Below are 15,249 nucleotides of genomic sequence, written 5' to 3' on the forward strand. Positions count from 1 at the left end.
CCTTAAGAGCTCAAGGAAATAATACAAAAGCTGCCAGGGCAGAAGATCTTAGACTCTTTCTGCAGATAGTTTTACAACACATAAAGTCATAAATTTATCCTCTAAGATCACCATGCAAGCCCTCAATTGTAGGAAACAAGGAAAAAATAATTAGAAACTCTGGTTTTAGCTAATTAGACTATCTCCAGGCCCTAATAAATTGTCATCACTCACATTCAATGATCAATGTATACCATGGAAACAATGTAAATACTAACAGATTGCCTTCTGTAGGGGGTGGGGGGAGGGAAGCAAGAATAGGGGAAAAATTGTAAAACTCAAAATAAATAAAATCTTTCTTTAAAGATTCTCATCACTAGTTAGCAGTACAATGTAGTAGGAGTAGCAGCAGTAGTGGTGCCATTTCCTAGGACAATGGATAAGTGATGAAGACTTTAAGGGATTATTCTTTATATCAGCATTACTTATCTCTTGGTTCTCTGGTCACATGTGATGAAATACCACTCGGTATTCAAAGACCCCATTTTCATCGTTGCAAAATGGCACTTCCCCAAGGGGGAAGATCTCATCCCAAAGCAACACACCAACATACACACATACAAGTCACCAAAGAAAACAACACATAGGGGACTAAGATCGCTTCTCTTAACACTGATCATGTCAGCTATTTTTTTTTTTCCTTTCATCTGGAGGAAAGAACAATTTTCTTCCTCAGAGTATGCTCTAATATGATAGAGTACTGCTCTTCAGGGGCCACTCTGCTGTTCCAGTCATAGATTTTATTGTTGAGATCGATGTGGAGAGTCAAGAGTGAGGATCTTCTGAAGAAGGGAGAAAAGATAAAAATGAGTGATAAGCAAGGTAGATTCTAAAGTCAGTGCTAAGTCACTGAGGCATCCTGTGGCACTGTGTTGAAGTTCACAGGATTGCAGGGTCAGGAGAGACCTGAATTATTATTATTCCCATTTTAGAGATTCATCCCTCTGGCTCTCAATTTCCTCATCTACAAAATGAGAATGCCTCAGACAAAGTTAGAGCTAAAACAGGTTTAATCAAAAGAGAAAAATAGTGAAGCTATATTCCATATCAGTCATATTTTTATGCAATTTAAAATTAACTAGGCAGTACAGGGTTGAACTATTGCTGTGGTGATGGAACTGATGAGCTAGTGGATTTAGAAAAATATGCAAAGTCTTAAACTTAAGAACAAAGATGCTTGCTATTCCCCTTCTGAGAAACAGGATAGGTGGAAATAGTATGGACTTAAATATATGTGTACGCATGTATATGTACATATATATGATTATAGGTATCTAAGAATATGTATGCATATGTATGTTTATACGTGTGCATAGCTGTGCTTAACGTAGCCTTCAGCAGAGAGGGGAGTAGAGGGAAAAAATAAAGTAAAAAGTGCACAGCAGAAAACAAAATAAAACTGCAAGGAAGCAAAGAAAATATGGATCACTTTGAACATAATGTGTAGTATTATTATGTAGCTTTCTTGAAATGGAAATTTATTGCTTTATATTTTGAATCCTCTTATGCTCTGCTGTGCATATAGAAATGTTTTTTCCTTTTCTTATTTTGAATATAAGTTTAAAAAAAGTTTTTTAAGTGAAAATAATATGCTTTGATCTGTATTCAGTTTCTCCAATTCTATTTCTGAATGTAAATGGCATTTTCCATCACGTCTTTTAGAATTGTCTTTGATCTCAAAATAAATAAAATCTTTAATTTTTAAAAAAAAATTGTCTTTGATCACTGTATTGCAGAGAAGAGGTAAATCAGTCAGAGTTGCTCATCACAGAATGTTGCTGTGCTCAATGTTTTCTTTTTTCTGCTTACTACATTCACTATCAGTTCATCTAGGTCTGTCCAAGTTTTTCCCGAAATCTGCCTGTTCATCATTTCTTATAGAACAATAATATTCCATTACATTCATATACCATAATTTTTTTAGTCATTCCTCAACTGATGGGCATCCATTTAATTTCCAATTCTGTACCATCACAAAAAGAGTTGCTATGAATATTTTTGTACATGTACTATTAAAAAATAATAAACTGGGAATAATAATATACTCTGCCTACTTCACATTGTGAAGATGAGATAAAATATGTGAAAGAGCTTTTAAGACATTAAGCCAAAAAACTCTATTGCAAAAATGCAATTCCTAACTTAAGGAACTTTAGACTAATGAATGACTTTTAATGTATAAACTAGCAGTGGGAGAAAATGTGGCCAGAGGCTTCTTCCCATGAACATAACAAGATGAAAACAAAATTATACCATTACTATTCATCATGTGAGTTAAATGGTCTTTTGGGAAGTACCCAGGGAACCAAATAACCCACTTATAATATTGTTTCTATTATAAAATGTGTTCTTAGTTCCCAATAGCCAATTTTCTAAATTTCTAAAATTTCTAAATTCTAAATTTCTTCCTAAGAAAACTAATGGAATATAACCCAGTCAGAAACTAGATGCTGAAGTTGTGGTTAGTATATAAAGCTCAATTCCCTTTTCTTACTGAATGTCCTGACATATTCACACAAAATACTACTAACTCACTAGAAGGCTAAAGAATGTTAGGGATACTCACCTCTCCTCAGGTTGTCGTAGGAGCTGTGACAGGCAACTCAGGTACAAGGATGGTGAACAGGGAGACCTCTCTAAGACAGAAACATTCACCTTGCACAAACTCCAAAAGATGTCAGCTTCTTGATGGATGGTAAAGCTACTGGGACTCCATCCATTATAGGTCACATTGTCACTCCTGCCATCCACTTCTAAGAGACTATGTTGCTCCATGTGGTCTTCCGCTACTAAATAGTTCTGAATAAAAAAGAGTTTTGGTTTTCCCAAGAGCAAAGGGCAAGCATCCCCAGTGAAAAACTTCCTTATCCGATGCAGAGGGAATCCTGAGCAAGGTTGGTTTATTCCAAAAATGTTTTCAGAGTCACCACAGCTGATCAGAATACACACAAAGATGTCATAATCTTTGTGCTTGGAAAGGCAGGCAACTTGATGAAGCATCTTATGGATTTCTTCCGTGCTCAGATATTTGGAACATTGAACTTCAAACCCCAGGGAAATAAATGTGTCTTTCAGTGGATCTGGGGGTAGAAAAGTAGAAAAACAATAATTTGAGATTTCAGAGAAAAACCTTTCCAGTTGTCAGTCCTGTATTATTTTGATTTTTAGAATAGAGATGTAAGAGGCAGTCTTTTCCTCTCATCCAATGACAGCAAGAGGAAACACCCACAGTCAGTCAGGTCTGTCATCTACATCTCTCCTTTCTGGGGGATCCTTCTTTTTCTACCATTTCCCTTTGAGCCTCAAGAACTGGTCAGACCTTAGCAACCACTAGAGGGAGACCAATTCCCTCTGTCAATGCTGGATGACCAAGATGTGGCCTCTTAATTCAGTTAAACTAAAAAACCAAACTCCAGTTGTCTTAATCCTATCTAGGCTGAATGCTAAATTTTAAGCAATGGTGGGAGCTGTTTCTGGACCTAATAGTACCTTTAATCTTTCCCAAGACTCACTTCCCAGTCTTATCTTCTCCCTCCTTTGTTTTCAAGTTTATACTCCCTTTCTCATCCTCTGTCTCAGATCATCTTCTCTATCTTCTGACTGTATTTCTTACCTGGTTCTAGCCATGCACCCTGTCTTGTTTTTTTTTTTTCCTTTCCCCCTTCCCTTCCTTCTGGGCTCTATTGCACGAGGTGAAGCACATCTTCCACTAGCTGATTGTTAAGGGGTGGTTTACCCTTTGCTGAACTGAAGGATCTTCACCTAATGTTCAAGGATGTTCTTTCAACTTGGTTTCCTTAGTATCCACATGATCTTTGTACTATGCCCATCTGTCCTTTGGAGTCTTTGCCTGCTTCATTACCCATTCCTTTGAATAGCAGAAGAAGACTTCCAGTTTCAATATCTTTCAGTCTATGTGACCCTTTGGGCTGCCCACTAAGTTCCTGTTTTCTCTTTGGGGAATGCCACTAGTTCTCAGTTCCTTTTAAGTAGGATGGGAAAAAAGTATCTATTAATCTTATTTTTATTATTATTATTATTATTATTATTATTATTATTATTATAAGAGGCAGGTAGTGGATATAGAGGCACAGTGGATATAGTGCTGAGGCTGGGATCAGGAACACCTGAGTTCAATATCATTACTAAATTTTTATATGAGATAACATTTATGTAATGTTTATTGTGTGCCAGTACTGTGCTCATCTGATCACTTCAACAACCACAAAAAGTAGGTGCTATAATTATTTCCATTTTATAGTTAAGGAAACTGAGACAAACAGGTTTAAGTGACTTGTCCAGGGTCACACCACTAGTAAGGATTTGAGGCCACATCTGAACTCAAAACTTCCTGATTCCAAGCCTAGAACTCTATCTACTTACCTATATAAATATATCATATTTCAATACACACACACACACACATATATATATATATATTATGTATATGCACTCCATTTACTCCATTTGACCACACACACACACACACACACACACACACACACCTTTAATTTATCACTGACAGGGTTTAAAGACTGAGGCAGACCAGGTTAAGCAGCTTAAGTGTAAGACCATATTTGAACTCAGGAAAATGAGTCTTCCTGACTCCAGGTCTAGTGCTCTGTCCACTTCACTCACAGATGCCCTAAATTGAGTAAGGATTCTCCCTTCTCTTGGTTTTGAATAAAGTATAGCCAAAAAACTTTGGACTTTGAACCTCTTTAGGGAAGCTACAATTGATTCAGATTCCATTGAATTATTATTAGATATTTGTGAAAGTAACAATTATCAGGAAAATGTTAAGTGACTTGCCTAAGATACTCAAGTAATGAGGGATATAGCTAGGATTCAAGTCCAGCTTGTCTGACTGAAAATCTAGAACTCTTTCTACTGTACTCACTGCCTGCCCCAACCCCCAGAAAGGTGGTAAGGTTTCAGACTTGGGAAGAGAGGAGATGAAAAGGAAAGGGAAATGAAGATGTGGGGACTGGGACAAGATGCTGAGTTTAACTTTGGATAAACTATAACAGAACCAATCTTCACCAAAGGAAGAAGGTCATTTTCCCCATAAGGGTAATCTCAAGTCTAATTTAGTGATCATGGAAAGAATAGGATCAGAGAAATGTAAGAACTAAGAATCACAGATATTTGATTGGCATCCAACATTTTGGTCAGGGAAACATTTGAAAATGTTTATATTGCTGAAATGAGCCAAAGCCATTGGTTTATTTATCCAGGGTGGTTCTAAATAAAAGAGAAAAAGAAAGAACAAGAATAAAACAAACGTTTACAATCCATTTCAGGCAATACTGTCAACCTTTTCCCTAATAAACCATAAAATTGATCCATTTGAGTATCTCTCTCCCCCCCTAGCTTGACATACAGAAAATACGAAAGAGATGCAGCACAAGGGATCAGCCCTGAAGAATATGCCTGGAAAACCAATTCCTGGATTAAGTGAGAACTGAATTTATATAGATGAAGTCAATTGAGCCAGGACAGATCATAATAGAGGCAGTCAAGTGGCCCAGTGGATAGAATCTTGCCTGCAATTAGGAAGACTTGAGTTCAAATTCAACCTCAGATACTTATTAGCTTTGTAGTCTGGACACTCTATTTTCTTTGGTTTTTTCATCTGAAATATGAGTTGTGAGATCAAATGAGATATTAATTGAAAATCACTTGACATAGTGCTTGCCATATAGTAAGCATTATATAAATGTTAGTTTTGGTTTGCTTGTTTTTAAATGACCTTCCTACTTAGACCCTTGCCTCAAATTTATCACTAGTAACATTCACTAAGTGTGACCATCTTCTCTCCTAGGACACTCCCAACAACTCTCAACTCCCCTACTTAGATTGCAAACTCTTTGAGTAAGACTTTCATTATATCTCTCTTGATAATCTCAAAGGCAGGAAAGGTACCTCAAATGTAGCAGTTCTTAGTAAATGGTGATTCAATTGAATCTAAATCAATTGTAGCTTTCCTAAAGAGGTTCAACGTCCAAAGTTTTTTGACAGAACTTTATTCAAAACCAAGAGAAGGAAGAACCCTGACACAAGAAAAAAATCATTGAAGAAGCCTGCATTTGAAAAAATAATTAAATTAGTAGGTTTGATTTTAATTTAGGGGCACAAAGAAAGCCTTAAGGCTTTAAAAATCAGTGATGAGGGTGTGATGACTAAGTTGGGAAGCTGTTGCAGGCCCTAGAACAAGAGACTTAAAGTACTGACCTTCATTGTTGAGGAGGACCCTATGATCCCTTAAAATGCACTCGAATTAGATTTGAGTGAAGTAGGGCTGTGCAAAGTCATCAGCCTCACTTTCTCTTCAGAGCCTTTTGTGGCCAGATATAGATCAAGGCAACTAGGAATGACCTTGGATGCAATGAAGAGACTTTGGCCTTTTTTGAGCTAAGGGTCTATAGCATTTTTTTGTTATTGATTTTTTTTTAATTTATTTAAGGAAATGGGGTCAAGTGACTTGCCTAAGGTCACACAGCTAAGTAATTATTAAGTGTCTGAGGCCAGATTTGAATCAGGTCGTCCTGACTCTAGGGCCAGTGCTCTATCCACTGCGCCATCTAGAAGCCCCAGTTCTATAGCATTTTGCTGACAATAAATAACCCACCTGATTCTGGCAAGAGAGTAAGAAAGTACCTAGAAGTTCCACTACTGTTTTCCAAAAGGGGAAATGAGTATACTAGTAATTGATCTGTTCTGTTCAAAAATAGAAATGGTAGAAATGGAAACTTCTCTATGTGACTGCCAAGTTATTTCCCCTTCAACAGCTGGGTATCTGTCATCATGAGGCAGCTAGGGGCTGCCTTAGAACACACAGAGTCAGAAAGACCTAAGGTCATATCTAGCCTTAAACACTTACCAGTGTAATGCTGGACAAATCACTTCACCTGTTTGCTGCAATTAACTCATTTGTAAATTAAGGAGGATGATAGCATATACTTTCTAGGCTTGTTGGGAGGATCAAATGAGATAATTGTAAAACACTTAGCACAGTCATAGTACTCAAGTGCTACATAAATATTAGCTATCTATGTATGTATATAAATGAATGACATTTGGAAAGGAAGCAATGGGGTATAATGGAGAAAATACTAAACCAGGAATGTCCTACCTCTGACTTTTACTAGCTGCTTGATCATGGGCAAATCATAATACCACCAAGTTACAAATTTGATCAGCTGTAAAATGGTGCTAAGGATATCTATGAAAACAAATGCCAGTTCATCTCCAATAGAGAGCAGGGACAAACTATTCTCCTCCAATCTTTATGAATGTAATTATGGAGACAATTTGTCCCTAACTGGCTCAATTCTTTTTAAACAATTGATAAATTCCTCTCCTCCCAGCCTCCCTTATCTTAGCTATATCCATTGTACATACGTGAGTCAACAGATGACTCAATTATCTTATTAATTTTTTATAATCAAAATAAAACTGTCCACTACATATGCAGAGTAGACAAGGGCAAACATTGATGAAATATACACCCATAACTTTCCAAGTTTGCTTTAATAACAAAAGAATTTTTTTTACAAATAAGAAAACAGAAGTCAGTGACCTGACTCTACATTGAATTTTCAATTTTATTTAATTCCATAGGGGTTAAATAAAGAAATTCAATGTAGAGATGGCACAGTGGTTAGAGCACCAGCCCTGGAGTCAGGAGGACCTGAGTTCAAATCTGACCTCAGACATTTAATAACTGTCTAGCTGTGTGACCTAGTACAAGTCACTTAACCCCATTGCCTTCAATAACTAAAAATTTTTTAAAATTCCAGATAAGGAAACCAATGCTAATGATCAAAACAAATTTTGCTATAAAAATGTAATCAAACTTTATTGAGCTATTGAGAAATGACTATGGAGAATTCAGAGAAACATGAGAAGATTTGAGTGAACGAGATGATGTAGAGCAAAGTAAGCAAAACCAAAACAAGCTACATAATGACCACAATAATAAAAGGGAAGAGAAGTTGTCAGAATCCTAATTAAAACAGTGACCAATTGTGACTTGTGATACACATGACCAATATATACTGATTTGTTTTGCTTAATGTTTTTCTGTTGCTCAGTCCTTTTCAGTTGTTATTCAAACTGTTATTCGATCTGTGTGTCCCCATTTGGAGTTTTCTCTAACTCATCTTACTGCTAAGGAAATTGAGGCAAACAGGATTAAGTGACTTGGCCAGAATCACATAATTCGTAAATGTCTGAGGACAGACACAAACTCTAAGAAGAATCTTCCTGACTCCAGTCCTGGCATTCTATTCAATTCACCACCTAGATGTCTGAAATGATGTATTGTTTTTGTGAAGTTAACAATGAAACATGTAAGGGATTGATTGGTCTATGAGCCCAGTGGGCTGAGTGCCTGGTTTCCTTCCTGAAAGAGACTGGGAGTCTGTTTCCTGGACAATCCTGACAATATGTAATTACAAAAAGAAAGAAAATCAATGCCATACTCTCATTTCCATCTGGATTGGGAGTAAAGATTTGACATTTTTCTGCTTAGATCAGTGCAAGGGTAATTCTACCTCTCCTGTTGCAAGAGGAACACAGAATCTTTTTCCTTCTGTGTGAGTTCTTCAATGATCTTGGAAGTAGAGGACACTTGTCCCATAAGGTCATATTTGAAGGCTATGAAAATCACTCAATGAGTGGGCTTATCAGAAATAAACTAAGTTGTCCCAGATAATTCTAGAAGGACAAACCACTTGAAATTATTTATGTCTCTTTTAGGCATCTCATGTATTCAGGGTGTATTTTCAAACTCAGTTATCACAAAGGAGCCAAGAATTTTGCACACCAACCACAGCATGGTCCCAAGGAATGGATGAAAAGCAGCATGTGGCAATGAAAGATAACTGGACTTGGATTCAAATTCCAGTTCTCCTCCTAATTACCTGGGAGATTGTGGGCAAGGCTTTAAGCCACGGTAGACCTCAAGTTCCCTCATCCCTAAAATGAGAGGGTTGAATTGAATGTCCTTTCAGGTCCCTTTCATCATTAAATCTCCAATGCTATCACACAACACTTTCTTACTATAATAGAGGGGTAGGGGACTACATGTATAAATTTTTTTTGTTGTTTGGTAAGTTAATGGAGTTAAGTGACTTGCCCAGAGTGTCTGTGTCAAGTGTCTGAGGCCAAATTTGAAGTCAGGTGTTCCTAAATCCAGGGTCAGTGCTCTCTCCACTGAGCCACCTAACTGCCCCACATGTGTGAAATATTGAATGATATTGGATTCATTTTGCATCAATTGGTTTTGCTGAACTGTTTTTCTTTATTACAAAGTGGAGTTCATTAGTGAGGGGGAGCACATATCTGGACTTTATCAAAAGCAATAGTAGTGAGAAACATCTGTGAAGAAATACCATCAATAAAAAAGCCTAAAAGTTGAAAAAATAATTATATAAGTGATTTTAATTTTAATCAGAAGTACAAAGAAAGCCCTTTGTTGCTATGGTTCGGTGACCTATGACTCATTGTGACCCCATCTGGGGTTTTCTAAAGAAAGATACTGGAGTGATTTATCATTTCTTTTGCCAGCTTCTTTTACTGATGAGGAACTAAAGCAAATAGAGTTCAGTGACTTGCCTAAGGTCACACAACTAGTTAAGGGTCTGAGACCAGATGTGAACTGAGGTCTCCCTGACTCCAGGCTCAGTGGTCTATCAGCTGAGTCACCTAACTGTGAGCCATCTAGATAAAAACACATGATAACTAGGTGGGAAGGAAGTGAGTCCTAAGACACTAATAGCATTTTGCATACAATATGAGATGATGTTTGTACGCCATTCTCAAAGAAGACCATGACAATAGGGTGGTGATGCCATGACAAACACATGAATTGGATTTGAGTGGGGGAGCTGGGCTAAGTCACCTGTCTCACTATCTCCTCCAGAGTCATCTAGATCCAGTGACCAGATATGAATCAGGACAACTGGAGATGGCCCTGGAGGAGAGACAGTTAGGTCACATACAGTTAGGAAGTGTCAGATGTCTGAGGTCACATTTGAACTCAGGTCTTCCTGACTCCAGGGCTGGTGCTCTTTCCTACTATATCACCTAGCAGCTTATAATATATAACCCACTTGACTCTTAAAGAAATCTTTAAAACACCAAAACCTTCAATAAAATCTTTAAAGAAACCGGAAAAAAAAGTATTTTTTTTCCTTTCTTTTAAACCCATAAGATCTGCTCAACTCTCTTAGGAAATGAGCTTCTAGAAACAAGTTTTTTCTCTTATCAATAATTTTTCTCTTATTCCTTCAGCACTGAACTTCTGGGGAAGAACCAATAAAAATGTACTATAAAGGTAGTTCATGTCAAGTCCAATCCTAGAAGAATAAATATACTAAATTCTTGTTCACTTGGATTCACAATTTGGAATTTCTGGTCATTCAACCCACATTATTTATAAAGAAAAACATTTCTAAAGAAATCAGTAGTGAAAACAAGATCACAAGAAACATGTTTAACCAACAAATGTTTGCTGGGTACCTGCTCTGAAACTAGCACATGGGTGATGAAATCAATGGTTGGTTGTTTTGTTTTTCTTGGAAAGTCTCCTCCTGTTCTCTCTGTATAAAAAAGCTCTTGGAAGAAAAACTCCCCTCTACCAGTGTACACCAACACCTTTTCCAAAATTTCCAGTCCCAATGAGTTGCCTGGGCTGTTGAATAAAAAGTTAACTTGTCTAATGCCACACACAACCTGTATGTGCCAGAAGCAGAACCTGAACCTAGGTCTCCTTGACTTTGAGGAGTTTTTAATAAGCAAAACTAAAAGAAGGGGATACTAATTCAAGGGGGAAACTGTTCATGTTTTTATTTAATATACTATTTTTCTCTCCAAATCAACTGCAAATAGTTTCAACTTGGGAGTAGGTGGGCTGAATAATTAGTGTTTGTTGTACATTCACAGTCCTTCCAAATTTCACATCTCTAATTTAATTGGAGTGTGATCTGTTATCCTCTTCCTTGATGTTTTAATACAAAGTCTTACTGTGATCAAAAAAACTAAATATTGTTAGAGTCAACCTGGTTCCAAGCCTTTTCAGCTTGGTAGGTTTGCAAAAATCTGAGTTCAGCTGACATGGTCTCTTAGAACTCATGGTCACCTCTTTGTCACAATGAGGCATTGTAATAAGCCTGCATGTTTACAAAAGACCATTTCTTTTTTAAAAAAAGTATTTAAGTGTAGATTCACTTACATCTACTCCAAAGGTTATTTATAAAGTAGTCAAATTCCAAAATTCCAAAAGACTTCTAAGAAAGTTTTCCTTATCAGAGTATGCTCAAGTAACAGAAATCTCCAAACAGCTAAATCTGTTACATTTTCCTATCCCCATTCTTGGGCAGTTTGCAGTTTTTGAGATTACTGACAGGGACCCAAAAAGGAACTCTCCCCTCCCTAGTTCTTCTCTCCCCTGATACTTCTTCTTATCCCTTCTTTGTTGCAGATATCTTGTTATTACTGGCCCTTTGGTGTTACTGCTTCCCAGGGTTTGGTCTGGACTCTCTTCTTTTAACTTTCAGAAGTTCAACCATCACTTTTATGAAGATGACTCCTATCTCGCTGTATATATCTAGCCCTAATCTCCCTCTTATAACAATACCCTGTCACCTGCCTGTTGGATATCTCCTGGATGTCCTATAGACATCAACATCAATAAAGATGATGATGATAATAGCTAACATTTAAATATAGCTTTAAGGTTTGCAAAATATGTTTGTTTTGCACAATAACCTATAAGATATATTCTAAAACTGAGTCCATTTTACAGGTGAGAAAACTGAAGCAGATTAACCTGCCCAGTCACAGTTAGTTAGGTTCTAAGACAGCTTAGATCTTCCTAACTAGACAGTATCTGAACTCAAACTTATTATCTCTCCCCATGACTCTTTATTCTCTTCCATACATATTCACATATATACTATATACATATATATAACATAAATATGTCTACATATTTATCTATAACATGTAATATATTTATAATATATAATGCAATACTATATAAATCTATAATATATGTACATATATAATATGTACAGATAGAAATGTACAATGTATTTAACTGATTTTTTGACAAGCACTGTTCATTTGGCCTCCACAACATTTCTGACATCTGTTCTCTCCTCACTCAGTCACATATGGCTCCCCTCCCCCTCCAATGCAGTTCAGGTTCTTATCAGTTTTCCTTACTAATTCTGTCTCCTAATTGATCTCCCTATCATAACTGATCTCCCTATCCCAAATCTCTTCCTTTCCAATCCACCCCCACCCCATTGCAAGCTGTTAAAGTCTTCCTAAGATTCAAATCTGACCATGTCACTTTACCTGATCAAAAATCCTCATTACTTCCAGAATAAAATAAAGGCTCCTTAGCCTCACAAGAGGCAGCTAAGTGTCACAGTGGATAAAGTACTGGGCTTGGAATCAGGAAGACTCATCAGACATTTACTAGTTGTGTAACCCGGGGCAAGTCCCTTGACCCTGTTTGCCTCATTTCCTCATCTATAAAATAAACTAGAGAAGGAAATGCAAATCACTTCTTATCTCTGCCAAGAAGACCCCAAATGAGGTCATAACAAATCAGACATGACTGGAAATGAACATCAGCAACCTGACTCCATAAGCTGGTTCTGACTTAGCTATGCAGCCTTATGTCATATCACTGATCTTTATGAACTTCTGAAGTCAAACCAGATTATTAACTATTGCCTGAACCTCTAGATAGTCACAGCTCATATTCTTTGCTTCTATGTGTTCATTCGAGCCATTTGTGTGTGGAATAGACTCTCCATGTCCACATTTCAGAATCTCTGTCTTCCTTTAGTCACAGGAGCATAGATTTAGAATTTACAATGACCATCAGGACCATTCTTCTTAATTTTTACAGCTAAAGAAATTGAAGCCAAGAGAAGTGAAGTCAATTGCCCTGGGTCACCCAGACAGTAAGGGTCTGAGATAGGATATAAATCCACATCCTTCTGACCAAAGCATGGGTTCTAACTACTGTACCACTTAGGCACCAATTCAGGGGTCATCTCCCTCTGTAAAACCCTCCCTGACTCCCCCATTGTTGGAGCTCTATTCTACTTCAATTTTCCTTCCACAATACTTATATGTTGTTGTTCCACAAAAGAAAAGAAGCTCATTGAGAGCAAGAATTGTATTTCTCTGTTTATACAATTCAGTACTTTATATATAGTTGGTACTTAATAAATGTTCAATTATATTGACCAGGAAGTGAAAAAAAGACAAAAAATTCATGGTTCTTCCCCATGACGTCCTTTTTTACACTCAGGTTGAAATGAGTTGAGCAGAATATAGTGTCTTTTACATTCCTCATCATTTCTAACCCATAAATGAGAAGTTGATAAGGCAGTTATTCCTATCTCAGTTTTACAGATAAGGAAGCAAAATATAGTGGAAAAGGTTCCAGGTTTAGATTTAGGCTCTGTTGTTAATAACCTGGGGAAAAGGTATTTAACCTCTTTGAGTCTATTTTCCTCAGACATAATATGAAAGAAGTAGACTTGTTAATCTGCTTTTATCTCTATATATTTGTGGACCTAGGATGAGAAGGAACTTACCTGAGGTTCCACAACAAATCCAGGATTTAAAACCAGGTCTTTTAACTCCAAAGAGTGTTCTATTACATTGCAAAATCTATTATATTACAAAAAAATATTACATAACAAAAAAACATCTTTTTTTAGAAGCTTTCCCTAGACTGGATGACAAGAAAGCCCAACCCACTGATCTGCCATTCAAGCCAATAAAAAGCACATGGTTACTGTTCTATCTCAGACACTTACATCCATCATCCCAAATTTCATTTGCAGCTTGTCAGCCTAGATAAAAAAAAAAAAAATCAGAGGCCAGGACTGCTGCAAGTCCTTGCTCTGAGTCTGCATCTTTCAGTGTTAGGCCAGGTGAGTGTTCCTGATTCAGCCTGCTTCTCTGCATCACTGAGGGAGGTAAGAAACAACAATGAGGGATGTGCTGCTGGACTCCATTGGGCCCTGCTCACAAGACTGCTCTATTTTTAGCTTCTCATGAGTTCTAATGGGATATTGGTGAAGCAAGCTCTGCTTATGCAAGTATCCTTGTGTAGAAGGTTCTAAAAGTCAATTGGCATATCTGGACCGTAGTCCAGATAATTTTTATTTTGCAAATTTTAAAGAAAAATCTGGAAAGAAATGAAAAGGAAGGGGGCGGCTAGGTGGTGTAGTGGATAAAGCACGGGCCTTGGAGTCAGGAGTACCTGGGTTCAAATCTGGTCTCAGATATTTAGTAATTACCTAGCTGTGTGGCCTTGGGCAAGCCACTTAACCCCATTTGCCTTGCAAAAACCAAAAAGAAAAAAAGAAAGAAAAAGAAAAAAAAAAAAGAAAAGGAAAACCATTCTTTAAAAAAAATCTTCAAAAAAAAAAAACCTTCAAGAATCACCTTTTACATAGAAGGTTGAAAAACAGTTTGGGTCTCAGACCAAACTCAGAGATCATCCCTTATGACACAGTATTTCCTACCATCTCAACACAAATATCTAGTTCTTTGAACATGTCCAGTTCAGTCATGTCAACTCTTCATGACTCCATTTGAGATTTTCTTGTACAATATTAGAATGGTTTGCCATTTCCTTCTTCAGCTCACTTTACAGCTGAGGAACCTCATTTTACAGGGTTAAGTGACTTGCCCAGGGTCACATATTTAATACTTATTGTCTAATTATTGTCTTAATTGTCTAATTGTCTAGACAATACTAATTGTCTGAGATCAATTTTGGGAAGAGTAAAGTCTTCTCAACTCCAAGCCTAGCACTATATTCACAGTGACATCCAACTTCCCTGAACCCAAGGCATGCAAAAGCTAATGACTTAGCTAGGTAACTCTATGTTTATCCAATTATCAAATTAACATTAATGCAATTAATCACCAAGATGGCTATTATTCCTTGTCAATAGTTCCTTATTGAATAAAATCCAACCTTCTATTATAGCAAGTAAAACCCTCTGAGACCTGGTCCCAACTTGCCTTTCCAGGCACAGTGGATAGAGCACTGACCCCAGAGTAGGAAGATCTGAGTTCAAATCTAACCTTAGACACCTGCCACTTACTAGTTGTGTGACCTTGGGCAAGTCACTTAACCCTGATGGCCTTGCATTCAGGGCC

The 15,249-nt window shown here is 37.1% G+C and overlaps 1 protein-coding gene across 4 annotated transcripts in view; it reads right to left on the minus strand.

Annotated features, from left to right (window-relative positions):
- Positions 1-635: 635 nt before the first annotated feature.
- Positions 636-15,249, minus strand: part of CFLAR (CASP8 and FADD like apoptosis regulator) — a 43,167-nt gene continuing 28,553 nt past the window's right edge. For 3 of the 4 annotated variants that reach the window (XM_074191664.1, XM_074191662.1, XM_074191661.1), the window contains 2 exons: positions 2,606-3,119; positions 636-821 (listed from right to left, as the gene is read on the minus strand). In XM_074191664.1, coding sequence (XP_074047765.1) covers positions 683-821; positions 2,606-3,119 — 653 coding nt within the window. In that variant the 3' untranslated portion in view covers positions 636-682. The remainder of the gene's footprint in view (positions 822-2,605; positions 3,120-15,249) is intronic. The other variant, XM_074191663.1, reaches the window with a different exon arrangement.

This window comes from Macrotis lagotis, chromosome 6 (assembly GCF_037893015.1).
Source record: "Macrotis lagotis isolate mMagLag1 chromosome 6, bilby.v1.9.chrom.fasta, whole genome shotgun sequence".
Lineage (NCBI taxonomy): Eukaryota > Metazoa > Chordata > Mammalia > Peramelemorphia > Peramelidae > Macrotis > Macrotis lagotis.